At 47.7% G+C, this 26,020-nt stretch overlaps 1 protein-coding gene across 8 annotated transcripts in view; it reads right to left on the bottom strand.

Annotated features, from left to right (window-relative positions):
- Positions 1-26,020, bottom strand: part of MYOCD (myocardin) — a 258,762-nt gene that overhangs the window by 12,065 nt on the left and 220,677 nt on the right. For 5 of the 8 annotated variants that reach the window (XM_032992119.2, XM_032992120.2, XM_032992122.2 and 2 more), the window contains 4 exons: positions 15,518-15,583; positions 10,577-10,632; positions 5,911-5,986; positions 3,504-3,665 (listed from right to left, as the gene is read on the bottom strand). In XM_032992119.2, coding sequence (XP_032848010.2) covers positions 3,504-3,665; positions 5,911-5,986; positions 10,577-10,632; positions 15,518-15,583 — 360 coding nt within the window. The remainder of the gene's footprint in view (positions 1-3,503; positions 3,666-5,910; positions 5,987-10,576; positions 10,633-15,517; positions 15,584-26,020) is intronic. The other 3 variants (XM_032992124.2, XM_032992126.2, XM_032992125.2) reach the window with 2 other exon arrangements.

Raw genomic sequence — 26,020 nt, 5'->3', positions numbered from 1 at the left:
GTATTAGAGTCACCCTCTCCATCAGCTGAGCACCCTGACCGCAAGCCCACGCCACCCTGTCTTCAGCAAAAGAACCGAGGTTGGAGGGTGACCTATCTGTTCGTGGCACAGGAGCCAATACGGGTGGACCTGGCTGCAGCTGAACAGAAGCTTCAGATCCTGTCTGTGTCCACAGGCTTCACGCACGTGACATGCTTCAAACTACTACCGTCGCCTCCCTGACAGCCCCAGACACTGCTTCCCCCACTGCAAAGCTCCCAGCAAGCTATCTCTCATAGTCAAATGGGCAAGAGCTCTTGACCCGCAGCTTTCACTGATAAAAAAAGTGCTGAAGAAAAAAGGTCTCATGTGAGCCTCGGGAGGACTGCAGGTGGGGGCAGAGGAAGGAGCAGCGTGGCCATGCTCCTAATCTCCTCGTGCTCATGTCTGGCATTTGTCAGGCAGCTTGGCACACCGATAGCGAGGTGACAAATGGGGAAATAGGAAGGGCCCTGGGACAAGCTTCCACCTGTCCCTGCTGCCGGTCTAGCAATGTGCGCCTTCTCACTGACACGCACCCTCCTGCTCTGACCCCTGCCCCTATCTGAGAGATAAGGGTTATCTCTGCTTGCTCCGGCTTGTGGTGCCAGGGTGGTTGAGGAAGCAGGGAGTCCTGGCTCCCTGCCCCAAGCTGCTGCCCAGCCACCAGATGAGGGTGGAGAGATGAGATCAGCTGTGTCCTGTGGCGAGTCCCTCCTGCCTGATCTCCAGGGCATGGGGCTCCTCATATGTGCCTGGAAATATGGCCTGTCCCCTCTCCATCAGAGGCAGCACTCAAACCAGGTCTTGCCTGAGGAACTGCAATGCTGCAGGGTCTACCATCTGGGCTGAGTGGGAGCTGCTCTCCATGCCTGCAGACAAGCATGGGCATCCTCTCTTGGGAAAAATGACACTGAGCAAGGGGGACTTGTGAATCTTCAAGAATTCCACTGGGCTGGCATTTAATAAGCATGCTTTGAGAAGTGATGCCAAAGCCCGGAGCCCAAGGGACCTTCAGGACACCGCAGCAACTTGTCAGAGCACAGGAGCATGACAGGAATGTGCTGCATCCTGCTGCTTGATACCGCAGGCCTGTGCCGAATGGGTAATGCTGTCCTTATCTGTCCTGCTCTCACCCAGCCCGGGGCTGACCGTATTGTTTCACGATCCCATGTCTCTGCTGTAATCTCAGGCAGAATGGTGTTTGCTCGGGGCTGTTTCTAATGCACTGGGTATTGTCCTCTCAAGCGTATTGGACAAAGTGATGACAAGGACCTGGTAAAAATAAGGTTCTTATATCACTGTTCAGCTATGTAGGGCACTGGTGGCCTCCTGTCACTGGGACGTTAGGCCTTTCGTTGGGGTCTGGCACTTTCTGCTCACCCTGCCGGAGGTGATTAGAGGAACACGTCAGCTGAACTTTCCACTGTATAAACAGTTGAGATTCCAAGGTTAAAGTAAAATGATTTTAAACCCTGTCATCTCTCTGGCATTGCAAAAACAAAAGGCTTAACATTCAGAAGTGCCAGTGCTCATCTCTGCTCTGTGTTGAGCCCTTCGTCCCAAACTCTGAGCACCACAAGGCACCCCTAAATTCAAAAATCAGCTTGAGGATGCTTCTGCTTGGGGCTTTCTTCTTCAGAAACCTGAGGGCTGGGATTGTGTTCCTGGTGCAGTTGGACTGCCTCCTTCTCATAGCACCCAACAGTACCAAGTAACTTCATGTTTGACCCTAGGGATAAAACTGGCTTACAGGGCACATTTTTTCCCCAGCAATGTGATAGAAGGGCATTGCGAAAGGGAGAAATTTAAAATTGAGCAAATAATTTCAAGCCAGACTTTTTGTTTTAAGAATTTTGTCCTGTAAATCTCTGTTTACCACAAGCTCCTGACAAGGCAGCTGGAGAGAAACTCTGCTCAGACTTCAGGCCAACTTGCCCAGCCTCCAAGCCTCAGCTCCAGTGGATAAAGTCATGCTCAAAAGACCTCAAATGTTTATAAAGGGGGAATTTTTTTTTTTTTTTAACTTCCCCCCGCCCCCACCTCCCACCTCCCGTTCTCTTCTTTGATAAGTGGCTGGGGAGATTTTACTTGAACTCTCCTTAAAAATTCCTGTTCAGGCAGAGTCCTGGAACATTTCACCTTCAAAGACGAGAGCTGCGAAACACTGGAAACGGAGAAGCTCAAGGGCCAGACTGGAGAAGCTGCCGTATGTACGCTGTGTGCACTTCACAGTGGGAAAAACAAGAGCAGGAACAACTGCAGGGCAGGACAGAGCGGTGTCTGAGCCTGGAACATTTCATGTCATTTATGCTGGTTTCTGAGATGAAATGAAAATCAAAGTGCTTCCTGTTTCAATTCCCATTTTTGATATCAATCCTGTTGTTCAAAGACCCCTCCTGTCCCAGAGACTTGCCACTTTCCCCAGCTTGCTCTGAGTCCCAGAACAGGCACTTAACACAGGATTATGCCAACGGGCATAATCCCATGAATTGAGGAACCAGGAGCAACAGAACAAGCAGTTCCCAGGGGGAAGAACATCTCTCAGTGCATCAGTAGAGACCCAAGGGCCAATTTAAACATGCAGAGATGGCCCCAGGCTTCAAAAATATAGACTGCTGTCCTGGCACTGGAGGACCCTGATGGCTTTCCTGCTCCTTTCTCTGATTTTGGATCTCCCTGTCCTGACACTGGGCCCTGGTGAAATTTGAGTCACCTTTTTGCTTTGTGTCAGCTCCCATACTGGTCTGCCTGCAGCAGCCTGGGGGAAATAATTGCAGAGGATTCTGCCTCCTTTTTCTGGCTGAGGGATACGTGATGGAAGAAAACTAGGCTTAGGCATAAATTCTGGGTACTGGTGGGTAGGAATGTACCCTGCCTTGAAGTGCAGGCTGTGCCTCGTATTCCCCAGCAGTCCAGCACCCTGGGGATGTTTCCCTGCCCCAGTGGGGCAGCATTCTACTCTGTTGGGCCTTGCATACCACTAACATCAGTGGGGAAAAAAAGAGAACCACAGCCTCGCTGAACTGGGGACACTTCACCCTCACCTACTGGGATGTAAAGTCTTGGCAGGGCACAAGTGGGAGAATCCAGGCTGGCCTCACAACCACACGTGTGCACCCAGGTCCTCTCTCATGTGAGGGAGGAATGTTCTGTTTCCAGCAGTATCATTTACACGCTCAAACCCTTGGGGAGGGAAGGGGTTTAAGAAGGGAGGTTTTTTCTGAGGAGACATGGCTGAGCAATTGTTCATGTTTCAGTGGTCATTGCTCTAAGACAAGAGGTCTATTTTCATAGGTCTGAATAAGATAGTCCAGGACTGGACTGGGCTGCTTACCGTGAAAATAATAAAATTTAAGCAGTAAATTCAGCTCTTAAGTCTGGGCAAATCACTTCCTGCAGTTGCTGTGGTACATCCTCTTAACCTTGCCAGCCCCTGCCCCACGCCATGCACACAACACAACACTCACATTCACTCCCACTACCTTTTATGGCCTCTTTCACAGCTGAGTCAACTGGTATAATATTCTTCTCCACCAGCTCCAAAGGACCCGGCCTGAGAGCAATCTTTTCATTGAGATCATCTGCCAGTCGGGCTCTTTTCAGATTCATTTGAGTAGACTGAATGGACCCCTCTGCAGCTGAGTCTAAAAGGCCAAATGGAAGGCATCAGTTCAGGACCTGGGACATCTGTAAACACACTGCTAAGTGAGAATGTGTTGACCCTTCAGCACAGTCTTTCTGGGCTGTGCCCAAAACCTAAGTATGGCTCAGTGCACAGCAGGAGCTGCTCTGAGCCTGAGAGGCAGGATGCTGGACTGGATGGGACTGGTGGGGTTTGGGACATGGGTCCTACTCTGACCCTTAGGTTCAGCATCTCCATTCCCAAGCAAGAGCCTCTGTCTACTATCCTAGGCTTGCAAACCCAGACTGCAGCTGCAGCATCCTCCCCAAGGCTCAGGAATGATCTGCAATGGAAACTTCATTAACAAGCTGCGACTACCATGAGGGCCAAAGTGGACCCCAGCTCCTGCCTGCCAGGAGCCCATTGGCCCGGTGGGATAATGCAGATGGGCTCCTACTTCTGGGGAACAGCTGGAGAGAAGAACTGTTAATGGTGTTTGACAGCTGGATTAAATGGCTTACACTGGAAAATCAAAAGGTGATTCTTTAGAAGTGGATGTTTGGAGGTGGCATAACTACAGTGCTTCAGGCCTTCAGGGAAAAAACAAGCCAGAGAGGAGCATGACAAAGGCAACTAGATCTGGAAGCTAAAGCCCTCTGAGAATTCCCCAGTTTTTGAGTGGTGACAGAAGACTAGCCAATTAAACAGAAAGATTTCCTGAACAAAGGTTATATGGCTTCTCTGGTGGCACAGGCATGAGTAGTGAGTGAGCAGGTTTCTAAACTAGACCATGTCTATACCCTCAGGGGTCTAAAATAAGAAAGGCTGCATCTAGATTGTGCTGCCTTCAAAAACTGGACACTCTTGAAGAAGAGATAATGTAGACAACACAAGCTACAGGGTTTGATGTCGGCAAAAAATTCTCTGCAGGAAGTCACTTCTGGCCTCAGACTACGTAGGGCAGCAAACACCCATGAACTCCCTGAGGTGAACCGGTGCCTGTGAGGTGCCTGTGAGGCATTTAGATAATGCAAAGTGTCTCAGCTGGCCAATTTCAGTCACCTCTACGTCCTTTTATGAACCAGATGGACACGTAAATCCATGATACACCAGGACACACCTCCATGAAATGCAGAGGTGTGGGCAGAGGCTCCAGCCAAGAGGTGTGTGTGGGGCAGCACAGCCAGCTTACTCAATACACAGCCAGGCAGTCTCTGTTCCGCCTCTTCTCCAGCTGTGTCTGGCTGGCCCTGTCCATGTCTGGTGACTGAAGCTGCCTCCGCATCTGGTTTACAGCCCCAACTCCAGTCTGTATTGGTTCTATTATTTAACCTAAGGGAAAGACACTTTCCACCTGTTAAGCAAGCAATGGTGTTAGCTCATTTTAGGGATGGAGACCCAAGGGAAAAGCAAAGCAGTGGCACTTATCTGGCATGGGCCTCTGGATCAGCCCTCCTGCATGCCAAAGGAAAAAGAAATAAGGACTTCAATCATGCTGAGAGCAGAGGCTAGCATTTACAATTGCCAGAGAGTGATCTGCTTCTTCCAGGCGACTGACAGGACTCAAGGAGAGAGGCTGCACATCCTCCCTGTCTCTAAGGAACCCATTATCTCTGGAGAAAATGAAGGACACTGCAGTGTTCTGTCTGTGATGGGATACAGCAGAACCGTGCCAGTTCTCTGACTGGAAGGGGACACCAGGATGGGACAGGGGAGAGCTGCTGTGGCTCATGGACTGATTGCAGGGCTAACTTTTTTCATATGGCTGTGCTTGGGTCATTGACTGCTTCACCATGAATTGTCACAGAAAATATCCAGAATTATTGCAAAACAAAAGGAGCCCAGCTTTGGGAGGGTATTGCAACCACTTGCTACAAGGATTTCAGTGCCCTGGACATCAAATGCCCAGGGTATGCTTTGCATGAGTATCAGACATCAGCACCTCTGTCTAACAGAGTCCTCTCTCACAGCTGTTCCTTACCCCACTGTCCTCTAGAGCTGCTTATACTGGTCCCTGCCAGGGATAAGAAAGATTACATGGCATTGGGTTTGCTTCTGTCAGGGAATAAATGTGTGTCCTGCCTCCTGAAGACCAGGTCTGGACTGAATTCTGTACAACATGTGTCCCATTTGAATCTGCCTCTCATGAGCATCTGTCACAAAGTTAATTGGGGTGAGAGAAATGAAGGGAACCCAAGTGGGACAGGAGAGACATGAGTCACAAGACAGGAGACACGAGTATGTGGGAGAAGCTCAGACTGTCTTACCTTGTAAAATGTGCATATTGACCAGGTCTGATCGCTCAGGCCTGCTTCTGATCTTGTGCTTGAGATAATCTTCAGTCTGCAGAACACAAATGCAGAGAGTTACCTGGCTAGAGCAGAAATAAGGTACAGAGAGCATCTGCTTCTGTGCCATCCTTTTAGATTCTTTTAGAATTTGGTTCTTTTAGATTTATTACAAACTGGGTTGAGTGAGCTTCCAAATGGCATTTATTTGCACTCAGACACTGGTTTGTTCTTGGGCAGAAGTTCATCAGAAAGGGAACAATGTACATGGAGCTGCTGACTATTCACTATATCCACTCCTAAGCTGTGTCCTTTCCAATTTTCCTTAGGTTTCTGATGCCTGAAGTATTAAGAGAGCTCATGGGAAGGATGAGACCTATTCACTGGGAGTGATGGATCTGCTCCTAGTTTAGCATACCATGTCACCTTTAAGAGCTACACCAAGGCAACTCCAGAGTGCATTGTTAGCAATGGCTTCTGTGGGAATCTTGGCAGTTTGGGTTGAGATATAAGGCTGAGCAAGTCTCAAAGAAACCCAGACTCTCTACCCAGGTCAGCCACTAGACTAAGCCTTTCTGCATTCCTGCAACTCCTGTGCTCTGTGGTTCCTCACCCCAGCTATGATGTGGGGTTGGGAAAATCTGCTTTGCAGACCACTGCAGCTGAGCTTGTGATGAAAGTGGTCCTGGAGCCTTGTGTCAACTTCCTCATGGATTTAGGAACAGAAAAGCACACAGAGGTACAATAATGCCATCCATTAGGGACAAGGAAGTCAGTTTGGAGGGCAGATGACCTCAAGAATACAAATATAAACTTATGCCCTTGTGAAAAAAAGCTAGAGCACAACTTGGACAAATTATTGGCTGTTTGCTAAGTTGAGAAGCAAGAAGAAATAGCACACAAAATGTACATAGTTCAAAGAGGTTAAAATCTAAGGGATAAATATTAAAGAACAGTACAAGCTGCTGGAGCAAAACTGGAAAACCCACAGTACATAAAGTACAGGATCATGAGAAAAAGATTTTATAAGGACTTCTGTAGCCAGGACAAGGCAATGGAAAGTGCTGTCTGTGTTCTATAAACAGGAGAAATGATTATGCATGCTGCTGAGATGGCTACAAGATTTAATACCTTTTTAAATCATCCTCACTAAAAAGATAAATGGCTATTTATCAATCAGATGACTAAGCCAAGAACCTTCAGCAACAAAAGAGAAGAAGGTCCTGTTGTCAAGTTGGAGAAAAGGTTGGAGAATACTCAGATGAGTTAAATGTTCCCGATCAGCTTGAGGTACACAAGGCTACAGTAATAGCAACTATCTGTGGGTCTCCAGGAAACTGGGAAAGGGAAAGCATAATTTCTTACTTTAAAAGAGTTGGAGAGAAGAAACCAGGAAATTATAGACCAGTCAGCAAGATACTGGACCAAGTAATGAAACAATCTATATAAATGGATTTTGAAGATAGCAAGTTGGTGAGTAACAACCAGGATGAATTCATCAAGAACCAACCACATCACACCAACCTAATTTCCTTCATTGGAGGGATGACAGATTTCTGTTACAGGAATAAACAATGGATGTTATGTAGTGTGACTTTAAACAAGTTTTGACATTATCTCACATGGCCTTCTCATATATAAGCCAGAGAAATTTGGTCTGAATAAGACTAATGTAAAAAAAGAGCATAGCTGTGGGTCACCAGAGGAATTAGGAATGGCTCGCAGTCTAAACAGAATATATCAAATCATGCTACACAGCAATTTTTCCTACTAGTCAATATATTGCCTTGGATGATAGTAGACATACTCCATAACTCTGAGTCATTCAAGGCTAACAGATTACAATGCAACATGATTTGGAGTAACTGAAGAATTGGTCTGAAATACATTTGATATCATTTCAAGAAGGACATTTGGAAAGGACTACATTCAGGTGACATCCACAGCTAAGCCAGCTGATTAAGCACTGGGGTGAAAGAAAACTTAGTACACCACAAATGCTTCTGTAGTCGTCATTGGACAGTGGCCTTAGGAAGAAATTAGTTACTCCATAAATAGAGAAAAAAAAACATAAAAGGCTCTGGAGAGTCTAGTGATCAGCAGCTGAACCACATCCCCAGAGCAGCAGGCAGCTTTTTAGGAGTCACAATGAAGGATGTTAGTGGGCCCTGGGAATAGCAAGGCCCCATTCTGTGCCCTGCATCTGAAAGGGTCCACGGGAGGGGTCTGGATAACAGCTACAGAAATCAGTATGGAGCCAGAGATGGGATCAATGAGGAGAGACTGAAGGGAGGGGAGATTGTTCAGTCCAGAGCTGAGATTGTTATAGGGAAACAGGGTGCAAAATACTTTTAAAGTGCTACAAGAAGAAAGATAAACAGTTCTGCATGTACATGTATATAGGAGAAAACTAATGGGCTTAAACTTCAACAGAACTGCTTGGGCTGGGAATTAAGGGACACTCACTAACAGCACAGGTTAGAGAGCACTGGAGCAGGTTGCTGAGAGGTGCGATGTCTGTCGGTGGTCACACATCTGTCAGGAATGACCCAGATGGGGCTGTGCTGCTCTGGGGCAGAGGCATGACAGTGTCCCCACAGTCCCTCTCCCTGTCACGCTGGCTGGGGTGCTGGGAATAAGCACTAAAGCCCTGATGAGCCAGACTGCCTCCAGAAAGTCAGCCTGTTCTCTGTCCTCCAATCCAGCAATCTATTATAGGACATTGACTTCAAAGTCTGCTTCACTGGCCTGGTGCCAGCCTTTAACATAGACAGTGACATGTTTAAACAAATAATAGACATTTTATTTACTGAAGTCTTTACAATTCCTTACCCTTCCCCCCATATTTTTTCTCCAGCTTATTTTCACCAATACAATTCCTTGCTTGGGCTCTGTGTAGGTTTGCCTGTTCCTGTGCCAGGTCTGAGCAAGCTGATGTCTACACCTGAGTGTAATTAAATTCACATAATGCATTTCCATCTAATCCTCAGACCAGGTCCTGACTTGGTCTAAGCTTGAATTGCTGTCCTACAGATGTGGCATTGTTCATGTTGAACTCAGCATTCACACTGCGTTAGCCTGACTTTCTGCTGTGATTTCAGTTCCTTTTGACCTTTCTTGTTTATAAGTTGCATTTTTGTCACTGGGGTGCAAATGGAGAAAAACTTCAGATGTGTGGTTTTTTTTTTAACATTAGCTGAAGCAGAAGGGTTTTCAAAACACATCAAAGTGATTGTTGTTATCTGCTTTCTGTTTGCAGAACATCAGTTGGAGGAGGAATATCAGCTAAACAACAAACGCCATTGAGTAATTATCTGGAAACAGCCGCTGCTCCTTCCCTGTCACAGCTCTAAGCAGGGCATCCTTGCAGAGGAATATATCTTTGTTATGGGCTGTGCTCATTAGTGTCTTCATTAACATGTTCTAAAAGTGCATGTAGTTTGGGATAGACTAGACTATCCTTCCTTTTTCACCAGGCAACTAGCCAATGGAAGCTTTTGAAGAGAAAGACAAAGAGACACAAATGTATACTTAAACTGTAAAATATATGACACTTCAAGGATACTTTGGATTGCTTGAAATTTTGTAAGCGTACTAATTTTTCAGAGTCATATTGTGTTTCTTATGTTAGCCGTTTATTACCACTGGAGACTCGGGGCAAGTGATTTGGAGTGTGTTTAAGTTCAGAAGAGCACGTCTCCATATTTCACAGCCATTCATCCTTGCAAAGGTCCTTTTCCATGTGACTACAAGCATGTTTTGCAGATTAATGCAACAAACTCTTGTGTTCAAACAAAACCTGCCTGACTGATTTTTCCCTTTTCTGTGGACGTTCCTCCAGCTTGGTCAAGGCTGGACAGTGGGTGCTTGGAAAACCAATGTGATTTCCCAAAAAGCAATCACATCATAGAGTTGCAATGTGTTCTGGAAATGCCTACTTATCTTATCTCTGCCTTCAGCAATATTTAGGGAAGCCTGAGTGCAGTTAGATAGTGGGGATGGTGGGAGCCTGGCCCACTTAGCCCCTTGGACATTGTGCATCGTAATGGCAAAGCAGCACTGAGGAGCTAAAAGCCAGGCTCCTGTCTGATGACAAGTGTGAGCTCCCCAGGGACTTGCTCTAAGTGACAAAGGACATCTGTATTCCTCCTGCACACTTGCTAAATAGGCTCCTCCAGTCCTGTTGCTGCTGGCCCTGCTCTAACCCCACTGACTGAATCAGGAGTGGAGAGCTGCCAGCACAGTGGGGAGTGGGCTGTGGACCTGGCCTGGAGGGGAAAACAGTACTTCAGCTGGTTGGACATTTACTGGAAGGACTGCAAATGCCATGCTGAACTACTCCCTGCCCACATCCTCTTGTAAAATCCAGGGGCTGTTGTGAAACCCCATAGCTCAGGGCACAGATGGCCTCTCTGCCCTTTTAAACTTTCCCTGCTTGGAGAAGGGTTCTCCAGAGCATTTGTGAACCCTGGATTGGTCCAACCATGTCTGGAAGCAGGGGAGATGCCCTGACCCTCATCCTCGGCCACAGGGCCTGAATGGAGAATACCAGAGGAGGGGACAATGGTGGAAGGTGCTCTCAAACCCCTCTAGTCATGCAAAGCGAGCCCACGTGTTCCCTCATCGGGATGGCTGCAGGAATTACCTTGGCTCGCTCCAGACTTTTTCGCTGTTCGTGGAATGCAGATGGGCTTTTCAGTGCTGCAACAGGAAAGAAATAGGAGCAGTCAGCACAGGAGCAGAAGCAAGCAGCTACCAGGATATTCAGCAACAGCATTTTAATAAGTGCTATAAAAATAGCAACACAAACTAGCCGTTCTCTTTGTTGCGCTGACTAAAAATAACTCAGGAAAGCTCTGGGAAATCCCATGCTCTCAGCCAGTTCATGGCAAGAGAGCAGGGGGGATGGAGAGCACGGGGAACGCAGGAGGCACATGGGCAGGGAGGGGGTGCAGGCTTTGAAACATAGTGCTCTGTGGGACACGTCAGAGGGCAGATGCGGCTTTTCCTTGGAGTGCTTTCTGCAGGTCATGGGAGGCATCACCGCCCCAGAAGACAGATTTTGGAAGAGCAACAACCTGAGTGGGGACCTCATCTGCAAGTAAAACCTGCAGATGACTGAAGCTTGAGGCTAGCAGGAAAACTAAAAAGACCTGTCTTGCCTCTTGGGATCATGTGGGCACTGCCTCCAGCAAAGGGTATTTCAAGGCGAGGCCCCAGAACTGTGGCACTTCGTCCCTCTTCCATCACTGACTACCCCTCCATCTCTCACTGGACATTTGTCCTGTCCCCTGCCCAGAAACATCTGTTTGACATGGGGCCACCCTGGGCAGGCAGCTGCCCATCCAGATAGCAGGCAGCAGACCATGTCCTCATCGTCTCCTGACTCCAAGGAAGATTAACGCAGAGGGGCTCCTGAAAAAAGGCCAGTGATCCCTGGTTCTTGGATCAGTGAACACCAGTCCCAGGGAGCAGTCTGTATTGGACCGATGGAGAACCTTATACATTTTCTTTTTTACTCTGGTTCTGTAGAAGGAGGAGTAGAATTTGCATGGTGAAGAGGTTAATACTTCTCAGGTCCTGCAAAAATTATTCTCTGGCTGTGTAAGAAGGCAAAATTAACTGTTCCCATTGGGATAGGGAAGGGAAAGTTGTCCTGACCCACAAAACCAAACTGCTACCACTCTTCGTTTGGCAACAGGGATTCCCTTTCCACCTTCTGAATGGGATCCAGTAAAGACCAAAATTATTTTCACACAGCACATGCTATCCTCCATCAGTCTAGAGAAGGATGAAGACAAGACAGGGGACAGCCAGGAAATGTTTAGAGGCCCCTCTGAATTGGCTTTTGGTAGGCAACATTCAGGGAAACCTCTGTAATATCCAGTGAATCACGGTAAAACACAGAAGGCACATTCCTGCTCCTAACATTTGGAAAGCAGATATACAGACAAGCTAGCATTACCGTGCCATGCTCCGGTGAGCAGCCATGGGAACTTGTGACAGCTGGTTTAATCAGAAAGCAGAATAAAATGGTGCACATGAGAAAATGAAGTTAGCAAGAGAGATTACTTTTACAGCCGTGCTCACTGTGAAGCACTAGCTTTGGGAGTGTGCTATGAGCATTGACCAAATGTCGTGCTATTCAAGAGGAAAATGTCTCAGAATTTAGTCATTTACCAAGATTTTTGAAGGCATTATGTGGATGCTGCAGCTTGTATTAGTCTGCAAAACAAATGAAGACATTGCTAGCACTGCTTATTCAGACTTGTCAGGAGATGACATGTCAGCTTGAAATGGCTGAGGGCCTGGAGGCAACTAGGCAGAGCTGCTGTGCTTGGTGGTGATAATCATGGGACTATTGCCTCCAAGGTTTCAGAGGATGAGGTGGTGATTGTGTATGGCTAGAGGGTCTTCACTTCAAGTGCAGCTATTTCTGTGGCCTATCTCTGTAGTGAGAACCTTGACTGGAGGAATCCTTGATCCTTCAAGCTGTCTCCCACTCCTTTTGGATAGAGGAACAGGATCTGACTGGAGTCTGGGGCAGACATCTGTGCAGGTCGAGAGAGGGTGTTCATTCATGCTCAGCTCTACAACCTGCCTTCTTGTAAGTGACCCCACATGCTCTTGATTTAAAATGCTTTTGCTGGATGTGTACCAGATTCACTAAGACAATGAAACATACTTGCTGTATGAACTGGAAGATACCTACTCAGCGAGCCTGAAGAATGGGGCAGGCTCTGCTCTCACCTGCACTCATATGGATCAGGAGCATAGATGTGTCTCAACAAACCTGGATCTCCCTTTGCTTTCAGAGTCACCGGTCAGAAGAGACTCAGAAGCTGCTCTTGACTATCAGTCTGCACCTATCTTTATTTGTAGAGTCTTTTTCAAAAGTGTTGACTGTTTTGTGAACCAGCTGCTCAATTTACGATCTGAAAACATCTGACAATCAAGAGTCCAGCTTTGAACCTGAAGTCTTGTGCAATGCTACTGCTCCTGAGCATCATTCTTTAGGCAGTTTCCTGCCTTCTCTAATGAGGCGGCCATCTGAAGGTTTCACATTTCTTAGAGGATCATCCAAGGGAGTGTGAACAGAGCTCAGGTATGCAATGCCATTAATCTTTTCCAGTCAAACCAGACACAGACTGGGCTTTGGTAAGGATATTTATCTCTCTGCACTATGCTCAGGTGACACTGATACTTCTCCCTGCATTATTCTCTTGGATACCAAAAACCAGCCTGCTTCCTAGGACTCGCTACAGTGATTCACACGTACAGTTCTGTAGCTGCACTGCTGAACAACTCAGCAGGCTCTGGCAGTCACCAACTTCCCTTCCTACAGCGTTTTCTAATAAGCCCTCAAATCTTTTAGCCAATGCTATTCTGTTACTCTGAGCTTCCATCTCTCTTTCTGGTCTCTGTATAAAATGGATCAGTTAGAAAAACAAAGTTTCTCTGCCCTGGGATTGTATCAACAGAAAGTGTATGCAGTGGGTTGAAAGCAATCCTTGTGCAAAATCCGATGTGCAGCGTGGGATCAAGTGCATACTCCAAGCCTCATACCAAATCTGACTATCACCATCGAGAGCATCAATGCCCATCTTTTCTCAACCCCTGTGGGTTACAGACACATGGGTTCATTTCTTGCCCTCCTGTAATGCATGTGAACTGTCCTGGTGCACCTCCTAGAGCCCACCTCACCTGCTGGTCCTCAGAGCCAACAGGGCATGGGAAGATATGGTTAAACACTTCCTCCTGAGGTCAAATTAAGCAGTTAAATTCTGCATGTTTGTTTTTATACATGCTTCCCAATGTAGCCTTCTTGGTCAGAAACCAGACTGCAAAATGTCAACCTAGAAGTTGGGAGTGCAAACAAGCCATAAGAAACAGGAAAATACCCTTCAGGTGCCATCAAATAAATTTGACTTAATGTGTGGTCTGCAATGTGTAAGGTTTTAAATGTTAGGTGTCAGTTGTAAAAGTGCAGTCACATGCACTCAGCCTTGCAGAGCAGCATCAGGTATGCAAACCTCTCCGTTGGCACTACTGCTCCATGTGTGTTCAGTGGGGTGTCCTGCACCTTATCTGAGTGTGTCCACTGTTATAGAGTGGACTTTGTTCAGGAGATGTTAGACATATTTTTGCTCACTGACTGTATTGTAATTGCTTGCAATACTGTAAAAAATATCACAGTATTTTGCTTAAAGCTCCTGGAATCCTGTGATTAAAATTCTTGCCCTTTGGTGACAGGTAACATAAAATCTGAAAGCTTAAAGAAATAAACAAAAGAAAAATTGAAAGAACATACATTTATCAGTCTTAAAACTGTGATTGTTTTGACAGTCATGATTTTTGTCATCCTGCTCAAGTTTTCTTAACGCTTGATGCTGGCAATACGGTACTGAAGTGTCTGTTGCTGGCTACCTTGACATCCTTTAGGAAGGCAACTTCATGAGAAGGGCAGAGGGATGAGCAAGGTGCAGCAAGCAGTGCTAGAGCCATGATCTTCATGCATTGTTCTGATATTTAGAAAAGAGCTGCATCACAATCTTCAAGGTTAGACAGAAGAGACAAAAGTAACACAGCCTTTGGAAAGTTGTGATCTTAGCAGTGAACCCAAGGGACCCTTGATGAGACACAAAGGATAATCCTCTACCTGGGTCCCAGATAATCACAGATTCATGCACATGGAGCCTGAGCTAGGTCAGGATGGTGTTATCCATTGAGCAGGGCTGAGCTGCCAACGTCATTTCTCCAGTAGTGTTACAGGTTTCATGATGCACCTGCAGGTGCAGAAGGGGATCATTTAATTCACTTACTTTTTAGGCTCTAGCAACTGGCTTTCTAATGCTGAATGATTATATGATAATGCTGGCCTGGAGCTTGTCCTTCAGGCTTGAATGCCAGGTTAACAAAGATGAACGTGGTCAAACAGGGAAAAGCACGAACATCATTCATCAGTCTGCAGCAAGCAGGCCTGGGTGGGTTTTCACTGGCCTCAAGTGTACGCTGACAGCTCTCTGTGAGGTCCTGTCTGGGCACAGGCACAGATCTAGATAGGTCTCAATCATCCAGGGGCTGCCTCTGCACTGAGGCCAGGGCAATTACCCACCGTTTTCTTCTTCCACAGCCTCCTGGAATGGGCCCTCTCTACGTCTTCCTTGTTCCGTGTGTCTGATCCTGCCACAGAGGTTCCTGGCTTTTATAGGAGGACATGAGGTTCTCTGCCCTTGCCTACATGAAGAGCTTTGTGAGTCTTCTGCTTGGAGCTGTTCATCTTGTCCTGTTACAGTGACCTCTGGGACAGGGAGGTATGCAGCTGAATTTTTTGATGGTGTAAGCTAGAGCATCTCTCCTGATTTCAGTTTGAGCAGTGGTGTTATAATCTGTGTGGCAAATGTTGGGCATTGTTGCACAGCATCAGGGACCATATTTCTATAGCACAGGAAGCAAAGTCCCCCCTGGTAGCAATCTGTTCAGAGCTGAATGGGTCTGAGCAGGCAGCTGATGCCACACAGTGCTCAAGATGAACACAGCCCCTCTGAGGCAGGAGGGGGTGAAAAAGGCAGAAAAAGATACTCACGTGGCATGATGCCTTGGTCTGCCAGCTGCTCACGGGTCCTTCTCTGCTGAAGCCGTAGCTGTAAAACTGTGAGAGAGAGCATGTCAGGAAAAGATGCAGGATTTTACTGCGGTACTAATACATCTGTCAGGGACAGTGTGTCAGGGGGTCTGTGTGTGGTACTGATCCTTGCTGCTGCTGGACCAGCCTTGGTGCAGCAGAATGCTTCAAACCAAGGAGGACTGCCAGGGAGGAGCTGTGTAGCCTGCACTGACCCAGTCCTCACTTTTGTAGAGAGATGAGCAGGGCAGGGCTGCTTCTGGTGTAGGCAGTACCCTACTGCCCAGGACAGGCTGATTCCAGCCTGGCACTTGTAACAGCAGCCTCAGGTGACCGTGGCTTCACCTCTAATAGTTGCTCAGCTCTGAACTCTGAAGCTGAAATTTCCTCCCTCACCCTAGCACTGTGGGTTGAGTAGAGATTTCCAACTCTATCACCCTCCTGAGGACCTGGCAGCACGTTTCCTGCCCTACAAGCCTCAACACTGGATGCAGATATGCTTACTGTACTGAGGGGGATGTAGATAATGTGATGAGGAGAGATTAGTGCCATCTCTGTATGAACCCACTGCTCCAAGGACTTGAAATCTCCAGTACAACATTGTTTTCGAACCAATGCACTGACAGATGAGAATGAACCACTGATTAGTGTCATTAATTGGCTTAGCAGCATGGCCTCTGTTACAGAGCACCAACTAGGCATCTAACAAAGAAGCGCCTCTCAGTATTTACAGCATGTAACGACAGCCCACCACACCCCTGCAGCCTGCCTTGTACAAGGCTACAGACCTGTGTGTGGCCCAGGAATGCACAAGTTAGTTCATTCCATCACTCAGGTAACCCTGCCTGTACTTTGAGTTAATAACATATTCTACACCTTTCTTTTTGCAAATTTGTCTTCAAGAAGACAGACACTTGTATCACAAGGTAAAACATAATACTGATTTCCATATTTTCCTGCTGGAAACTCAGTACAGCTTGCCACAAGGACAGATATTTTTCACTGGTCACAACATAACCACATGCATATCCCCTGCCTACCAGCACAGCCCCCCTTAGCTGCCTGTAGAAAGCTAGTATTGGAAGGGGAAGAGGGAAGAACAGTTTTTTTATTTTCTGGAGAAACCTGCTGAGCTCTGCCAACAGCTCATATCTACAATGCGGCTTTCCTAGGATGTGGGATGGAGCTGAATAACAATCCTTTCCAGAGGAGTCCCCAAAGCACAAGGCTCCTTTAGATGCTATTGTTTGTGACTTTTCCATGTCCTCTGTATAAACCATGTCTCACATTCAGAGCAAATATTTAGTGAAGGCCTCACATGGGACAATGATCTCCTGTCAAATTTCAGCACTTTTTAGGACCCTCACATTGCTGTGAGGGAAAATCGTAGCTTTCAAAGGTAAAGTCTAGTACCTGGTAAAGTCTGCATGCATGCTGTTCCCCTTATGACAGAGTGAAACTGGTGGCTGGAAGTCACTGGCAAACCTTGCTGCCAGGGAAATCTGTACCATTGCCCCATGGCACCACACTAAATTGGTGCTGGTTCCGCCCATGGACACAGATTTAGACCCTTGCACTCTAGGTATCTACATCAGACCCTGTTATCTGCATCCCCATTGAGGGAGTCATCCCCCTCAGAGGACCTCAAAATCAAATTAGATAGTTCATGCTTTAGATATGCTTGTCTTTCCTCCTTGAATATAGAGGCAGTTTAAGGGTAACCAGCTCATGGTAAGTAACCTACACAGGTGAGATGGACCCCAGTTTCTCTGTGTAGAACATTCTCTGTGACTGGTCACAATATTGAAGAACCATGCAGAGCTTTGCACTTCCCTGAGGAAGAGTTGTATCTTTATGAAATAGGAGAGCTCAGGGAGATCAGACACTGTCTAAGAATAAATAAGATTTGCAGCTCACCCAAGAATGGCTCTCTACCCTCCTAGGTCCTGGCATTAGAGTATCTTGACTTGAACTGAGGCAATTTACACACAACATCTCATCACCAAATGGGAATTGGAGCTAGCAAAGACTGCCCCATCTAGCTGTATGTCCTGGTTTGGGCTGAAATAGAGTTAATATTCCTTTTCAGGGACTAGATGAGTGCTGTGTTTTGGATTTAGCTTTAGGTTTGGCATGAGAAGATTGCTGATAGCACACTGATGTTTTCAGCTGCTACCGAGACATCAAGGACTCTCCGACTCTCCATGTCCTGCCCGTGCGCAAGGGCACAGGGAGCAGGGAGGGAGCACGGCCACAGCATCTGACCCTAACTGGCCAGTGAAATATTCCATATCATGGAACATCATGCTCACTGTATAGAGGAGGGGTGGTTGGGAAGGAGCTCTCTCTCTCTCTCGCTTCCAGGATTGCGATTGCGGGATCTTGGTATCTCGGGGTCGCTGGCCGGGAACGGGCTGGGTATTGGTTAGCGGGTGGTGAGCAATTATGTTGTGCATTGCCTGTTTATATATTTCTTTTTTTTTTTTTTTCCTATTATCATCATTGTTCTCGTTTTATTGCCATTATTAAACTGTTTCTATCTCAGCCTGCGAGTCTCCCTTCACCCCTCCAATTCCCTCCCCCATTCCCGGGGGGGGAGGGGGAAGGGAGGGTGACCAGCTGCGGTGGTTGGCTGCCGACCAGGCTCAAACCACGACACTGTAAAATGCCCCAAGTGAGGATGCTCAATCACTTCCCTTCACACCTTCCACATGAGCCAAATTATTTGCACCATTTCACTCTGACTTCTGACATAGCCAGACTAAGTGATATACCACATGAGCAAGGAGGATGCTATCAATCAGATGACCATGCATTCAAAGCCTACATTCACTACTGTGTCTGTTATTTCAAAGCTCTTCCTAGCAGATAAATAATTTAACAGCCTCAGGGTGCAGTCAGCTGTCAAACAGGCCTGTTTAGGGAAAAAGGGGATGTTACAAATTCCCTTGAACCATATCTTTGAAGATGATGATGGTTTCTGGTGTGGTGGCTATAAGATTCAACATCTGCCTTGACGTAAGTAGTGGTGAAAGCATGTGTGGGTTTCACTGCCATAGCTCCCCCTTTGCTTGGATGCAGGAGCAGCACTCGGGATCATGGTTTTCCCAGATTCTACTGCCTCCCAGCAAACAGTGCACAATTCAGAGGAGCCTACCCTACCACAGCTGGGCCATGCTCCATCTAACAGCCTCTCCTTTGTCTCTTGCGCTAAGCACTGCAGATAGACCACCCCAGAGGGGACCAGAAATTATTTAAGGACAATTTTGCACAGGAAGAAAAGGTGTCCAAATTGTTTTTTATACTGAAAGGCATAAAGGCTGTGACCTAGTAATGACACAAGCTGTTCTGAGGGTGAGAACTAAGGTCTTCTCCATGGGTGAGTGGCTATGGTCATGCCATGCAACCTCCCCCAGACATGTGGTTCATCTTGGGCCATGCTGAGATTACAAAGTTCCTGGCCTATTATTAAGCCAGACGGCCAGGAGGAAAAGTTTATCCAGCCTTGTCTGTTCAGGTGACTCTGACAGAAAATGTGAGGACAGGTGCATGCAAATGCTGGCCATTTCCACGAGCAGCTCAAGCTTGGTAGCTGAAACAGTTACTTCTGTCACTGAATATTCATCCAGATCTGGACCTCCTCAGCAATAGAATGCATGCCTTGACTCCCAAATATCATCTCTATGAATTTTCAAAGCCTGCTACAAACCATCTGGAGGAACGTAACTGTGGACAGTGTCAGACAATAACACTGAACATCCCTGCTGGAAGAGGTAAGGCAGACACTACTTTCAGAGAATCATAGAATCACAGAATAATAGAATGGGATTGGAAGGGACCTTAAAGACCATCCAGTTACAACCCCCCTGCCCCAGGCAGGGCCCCCTGCCCCCAGCCCAGGGGGCTCCCAGCCCCGTCCAACCTGGCCTTGAACCCTTCCAGGGAGGGGGCACCCACAGCTGCTCTGGGCACCCTGGGCCAGCGCCTCACCCCCCGCACAGGGAAGGATTTCTTCCTAATATTTAATATAAAACTATCCTCTTTCAGTTTAAAAACATGACCCTTTTCTCTATCCCCACCCCCCTGATCCAGAGTCCCTCCCCACCTCTCCTGTCCCCCCTTTAAGCCCTGGGAGGCCGCTCGAAGGGCTCCCCGGAGCCTTCTCTTCTCCAGGCTGAACCCCCCCAACTCTCTCAGCCCGGCCCCCCAGGGGAGCTGCTCCAGCCCCCCCAGCATCTCCGTGGCCTCCTCTGGCCCCGCTCGAGCAGCTCCGTGTCCTTCTGCTGTTGGGGGCCCCCGAGCTGGCCCCAGCACTGCAGGGGGGCTTCATGAGAGAAGAGTAGAGGGGGAGAATCCTCTCCCTTGACCTGCTGGCCACAATTCTCTCAATGCAGCCCAGGACATGGTTGGCTTTCTGGTCTGCAAGCGCACATTGCTGGCTCACACTCATTTTTCCATCCACTAATACCCCCAAGTCCTTCTCTGCAGGGCTGCTCTCAACCCACTCACTGCCCAGCCTGTATCCGTGTTTGGGATTTCCCCAACCCATGTTCAGGACCTTGCACGTGGTCTTGTTGAACTTCAAGAAGTTTGCATGGACCCACCTCTCCAGCCTGTCAAGGTCCCTCTGAATGGTATCCCTTCCCTCCAACGTATCACAGCACCACACAACTTGATGTCATCATTTCGGCAGTCTCTGAGTCAGTGCTGCAGCTTGCAGCTTAGCAGATACCAGGTCAAGGATTGCACCTTTCCCTTACAGCTAAGGATGCTTAAAAACAGGGCTGGAGGAATCTCTGGCACCACTCAAACAACCACCACTTAGCTGATTCTTGAAGGGAGCTTGAAATCTGTTGAAGCTGTGTCTGACCCGGGCTGCATTCCTGTCCTCTTCTTTTGCTGTGTGTCTGGAGTCCTAAGGTCTGAGTGCTGCCTGTGACTCATGTCAAGGATTCTGTCACCCCCCATGTGCAGGAGTTGTTTTTTTTCCTGAATATTCTTATTTTTCAAGGAAGCTGCTTTACTAACACCTCAGAGGAATATTTATATCAAGAGAGTGATGGCTGGAGTACTGATGAGACAATCTTGGTCCCATACACCCAGCATCCTTGTTGCCTGCATGCACCAGGCTGGATGCTAAGAAGTACCCCCGAAGGAGAAGTCATGAACACTGGTCACCCTGTGGTACCAAGCTGTGCTGGTACCATCAGCTATCAGCAGCTGAGAGACAGACTTGCTTCCAGCAACCTGCTCTCTATTATGGTACCCCCATGACAAGAAATCCTTCCCTAGATGATGTGAGGCATGTCAGAGCTATTCCAGTGACTTTCCTCGTGAACTTTTTCTGTTAGAAAAACTCTTCTCTTCTATGCTAGCACCAAGTCTCATGTAGTGATATAGATTCCAGAAACATCCTCTGCAGTGGGACTGTGTCATCTGTGCAGAGAAGACCTCATGGTGTCAGTCATTGCTGGCTCTGGTGGCCCAAACTCTGAGCACTGCCCATGACTCACAGTCATGAGTCATCCTCCTCCCTAGGAGTTGACCTCAGAGTTTTAGCAAGCTAAGAGGACAGCTTGGGCCTTGAAGGTCTGGTGATGCACTGGAAAAGATGTGTTCAGTTCCTCTCTCCATCCCAGGAGTAGGCAGACCTGGCCTTCTGCTTCAATCTGGGAACAGTCTGAGTCCAGTGCTCAGCAGACGGTCAGGGTGGGCATTTTATCACCTGCATCAGAGCATCCCCCATGATGGGGCATTGCCAGAGCACTCATAGCACCATCCTCTCTTTGGGGCACTGGATTTAACAGAACAGGGGACTGAGCAGCAGAGGCACATTGCCCAGGGATGTGGGGAAACTGCCCTTCTCACAGAGTTCGGGACTAGGACAGTCAGGCAAAGCCATGGCTGACATGACCTCATACTGGTGAAAGTCTGTCTCCAAGGAGGCTGGATCAGATCCTGTCCCAGACAGAGCAGGTTCCCTGGAAACTCGGAGGCTTCATGAGGCTTTCTCAGTAATCAGCTCAACCTTGCAGCTGAGGTGAGTTGCCCAGGTGGACTGCAGGTCTGTTGCTTCTTCTTGACTTCTGACCTAACATCTGTTTCTATCTCTGACAAACTTTCTGGGAGTGGGAGTGACTGAGACAGAGTCCCTACTGCTTCAGCTCTTCCCAGCTCTCTGAGGTGGTTTCAGGTGAAATCCCAATAATTGCTGGTTTCCTCCCTGCCTGGGCTGTGCCAGAACCTTTTCTCTGATTGGGAACCACATTCACAACCAGTGTAATTGATGTGCTCTCATATTCCTCTGAAATAATTCACTGCCGTTACCAGAACTGATGGCTGGGCAGTTGCCTGTTGATCCCTGCCCCTTGTGCTGCTCCTTCCACCAGCCTGTGCTCCTGGGCTGTACAGTAAAGGGGACCATCAGAAGTGCCACATTATGCCAGTTATAGACAAGTTCATGACCATGACTGGAGTCAGCAGTTTGACAAACAACTGAAGATGGCATTTCCACTGAAAAAAGCAGTAGCAAATCACTGTCCCTTCTGCCAGCCACACCAGCTCACCCGTCATGGCCCAGAGATGGGGTTTGAGAGCATGAGTGAAGCTCAGTGGTGCAAGGATAGGGACTGCTCTGCTGGGGTCCGAGGGGAGTTGGCAGCAAATTGGAAATGGGGTGACGAGGAGGAGGGACTCCTGTTTTCAACACCAGCAGCTTTGCTGCATATCAAACAGTAGCTGAGCAAATGTGAAACGCATTTTTGTCCATGGCCATGGTTTGGGCCAGAGGAACCTGGTGACTCACCCCTGCTCACGCACTGTCTGGCAGAAAATGGTCCTGTTTAGGACCCAGCTCCCCTTGAAATTCAGGATTGCCTGCTGCTGACTTTGAGACTCTTTACAGATGATGTCTGAGGCTTTCTTGTGTGAGCATGCCAGGGGGAGAGAAGCTTCCCGGTGGGAGATACAGGTAGGATCCTTCAACTGTCCCAAGGTCCCAGCAGGGCAGGAACAGGGCTGACAGTGGCAGGGTGCAGTTGTGTTGCTTGCGGCCTTCTCGGCTGTTTCTTGCAGCTGTGTCAGGAGCAGGAATCTGTACTCAGAGCAGGACATCCAAATGGGCAGGGCAGCTGGGACCAGTGGTGCTCCATCCTGGCGGAACAACAGGCTGACGTCGAGCTCCTGACGTGGGGGGCTGTACTTGGGTGAATGCGGAGTTACCCTGAGCTGGGTGACAAGCCACCCAACCTCCAAGGTGCCACCACCAGCAGGGTAAAGCATTGGTACAGCAGAACATCATAGGGCCTGTTTTTCTGGAGCTGCTGTTTTGCAAAAACACCTTGGCCAGGCTCTGTCATAAGCCCCTCCATGGCTCTTGGCCCATCTGCTCTGCTGATAGTCATGTGCCACAGGGTGATTTCTCTGAAGCATCCTATCTCCAAGCTCATGTTATCCTCTGACAACACAGCCTGTGTAGGACCAGTGTGAGCAGAGATGAAGCTCAGCAAGCCACAGCCCAGTTGACATGAGACCGCTCAGCCAGGACAGCCGTGGAAAGCCCTGGCCAGGCACTGTCTTGGAGTGGGGCCCAGCCACCAGCTTTACCTCTGCCTGTGATGCTCAGCACTTCAAACATGAGAGCATTTGACTTTCTCCTAGTCAGAAGTGCTATGAATTTGTGTGTTACCCAGGATGCTGCACTGCACTGAAAATCTCATCCACGTTGGTGGGAGAACAACATCTCTAAACCCACATTTGGGCCTGCAGGTGCCTTGGAAGAGACGCAGGACCACACCTAGTTAGCAAGGAGCCCAGATCACCAAATGGGCACAGGTCACCACTAAAGAACAACCAGCTGTGATATCCCTCTGAGGTCTGTGTCCTTCGTAATATTCAACACCAACCTTGCCATGGTCCTGAGAACAGGATGTCACCAGCCCTCCATGGTGTCACCCTCATGCGCATCCCATCCTCACGAGCAGCCCATACATCCTTCTCCTCAAACACAGTGGGGTACGTTTCAATCTGTACTATAAGACATGCCTGATTGACAGAGAAACATATGTCTGTCAGCTAAAACACCAAGGTATAAGATGCTGGAATAACAAAACCAAGTGATCTACATCAAGTCAATGTTTTACAAAAACTTAATGATATCATGAAACAGTATCATCAATTACAGAGTCCATGGTTTGAATGCACACACTGATTGTGAACGGTATGAGTTCATGATCTGAGAGGAAACACATGCACATGCTGTATCTTTGGACACTGGGAAAGTGAAAACAAAGGTTCTGCCAAAATGCCTTGTCTATCACCCTAGCAAGACCTACTCTCTTCTGCCTTTATTAACCTGTTGATTTTGGTCCAAATCACTCTCTCCACTAGAGATAGATAGAATAAATTCTTCTCCCATCTCAACCAGCTTCATTCAAGTCCTATGTGTAAGCATGAATCCTTTCCTTCATAAAGCCAGGCAAGTCTTCTCTGCAAAATCACACCCATGTGTCCACAATTAGGCCTGGATATTACCCCATGCCAAGCCATGCAGAGCCATATTTAGAGTGTCAAACTTTCACTTCTCACCAATTATCTGAACTACCACTGATGTTATGCAGATGTTGGCCTTGTAAACTTTCTTTCCATATCAGTGGACAGAAAAGGTCAGAGTTAAGGTTAAGTCTGCATTTGCCAGCTTGGTTTGCTCTGTCCGATGACAATGCTTCTCTGCTGCTGGAGTACAATTGGTTTGTATTCAAAGCAGATCACTTTACATAAATGATTGTCTCTGGGAAGAGTTAAATATGTTTCTGGAACAGCCCTTAGATGTCCTAGTTGATTTAGTGCAATCCCATTGATAACTGGAGCACATGGGATAGCATGGCAGGCTTGAAGAATCATCATTCCTGCAAAATTTGTCAGGATGACCTCAGATCAGTATATTTATCTCTGGCAAAACAGACAAGATAAACATGCACACAAATTCACGAAGAAGCGGAGGGGGAACCTGAAGGCCTGCAGCATGTTGGTGATTTGATCTGTCTCCTCCAGAGCGGTTCTTGGTGCCCTGAACTGAGGCAGTTACCGACTCTCCGCAATGCATGGCTATGCTGGTCCTTCACTGTGGGTCGCTGAAGAGAGAAGAGCAGGAGAAAGCACTGTGGGACTCAAGGGAGGATTGCTGGGCACTGTGTGAAAAAGACACTGCCTCCACCAGATCAACCTTTCCTAGACGAGTTCTTATTTTTTCTTGCTACTGATGGTGCCAGATGGAAGAAAGAGACTGGAAAGCTGACCCCCGAGCCACTCTAGGAGGGACACCTATGTGCCACCATCTTCTTGTTGCCACCTCCTTGTTCCACTTTCTGACTGCTATGTGCCATAGAGATTAAAGGGATTCTGGGTCGAGGAAACAAGCAGCAAGTAATTTATCTCTAGCACCCTTTAACAAAGACAGTTCTTTCAACGGCTCAGTGTGTGCAGGCCATGGAGAGACAGCAAAAGTTTTGTTCTTAAGATTTACTTCAGCTCTCATTAACATTGGCCTGGAATCCTTCAAAAGGGATTCAGACTCGTCATGAGTCACAGAGCACAGCTAATCCTTCCAAAACCTGGGGAGCAAGCAAAGACTCACACCTGCCTGCGCAAGACCATTTCCAAAGCAGTGGCACATCATGGAACGCGGCTCCTTGTGGCACGACACGTCAGGGTCTGATTCCTCCTGGCTTGTCCTTCGCATGCTCCGTGCAGGTTACATGCTCTCTGTGGAAACTGCTGCTCTCCCGTAGTGTGTTACAGCCCCTGAGCCATGCAGGGGGGTGCGGTACAAGGCAATATGTTGTTTGAGATGTTCATCCCTCTTCCAAGTGAACGGAGGACAGTGAGTCCGAGCGCTGCACCTCCTGCCATCCTTGCAGGGCTTTACAGCTACCAAGATCTGCACAGCAGGGACACCAGAGGAAACCCTGACCCATAGAGACTTTGCACATACAAGAGATTCAACCACTTTGACCATTAAATGTTAGATTTTCTTCTCTATTCCCCATTTTACTAAAAATCTAGCACAAACTGAAAGCAGCATTATTGATTTATTTGTATTCCTTAACATCCTGTTTTCCTCCCCTGTCCCACAGACTGTGATGACCAGGGTTGTGCTGTGGCCACATCCCACATTACCTGCACCAGTCTCAGCAGTGGGGAGAGCGAGGCACAGACATGCATTTGGGATTTTGGCAAGCCCAACTCAAGCAAAATAAATAGGCAAAGAAATCTTGTCAAATGGGAAACTTATCTTTCACCAGGAAATAGTGAGGAATGGTAGTTGTGGGAATAAGTCATGAATCAAAAAACACCAGACAAATTGATGGTCCTAGAAATGCTGAAAGACACAAGAATTTATGGACACAAAGACCCACAAAGTTTACTTTTACTGGAGAATCATTTGAAAAATATGTTTAGAGATCC

Source organism: Tyto alba, unplaced genomic scaffold (genome assembly GCF_018691265.1).
Source record: "Tyto alba isolate M040663 unplaced genomic scaffold, T.alba_DEE_v4.0 Super-Scaffold_39, whole genome shotgun sequence".
NCBI lineage: Eukaryota > Metazoa > Chordata > Aves > Strigiformes > Tytonidae > Tyto > Tyto alba.
Note: the sequence above shows the minus strand (reverse complement) of the source record. Positions and strands in the feature narration are given on the sequence as shown.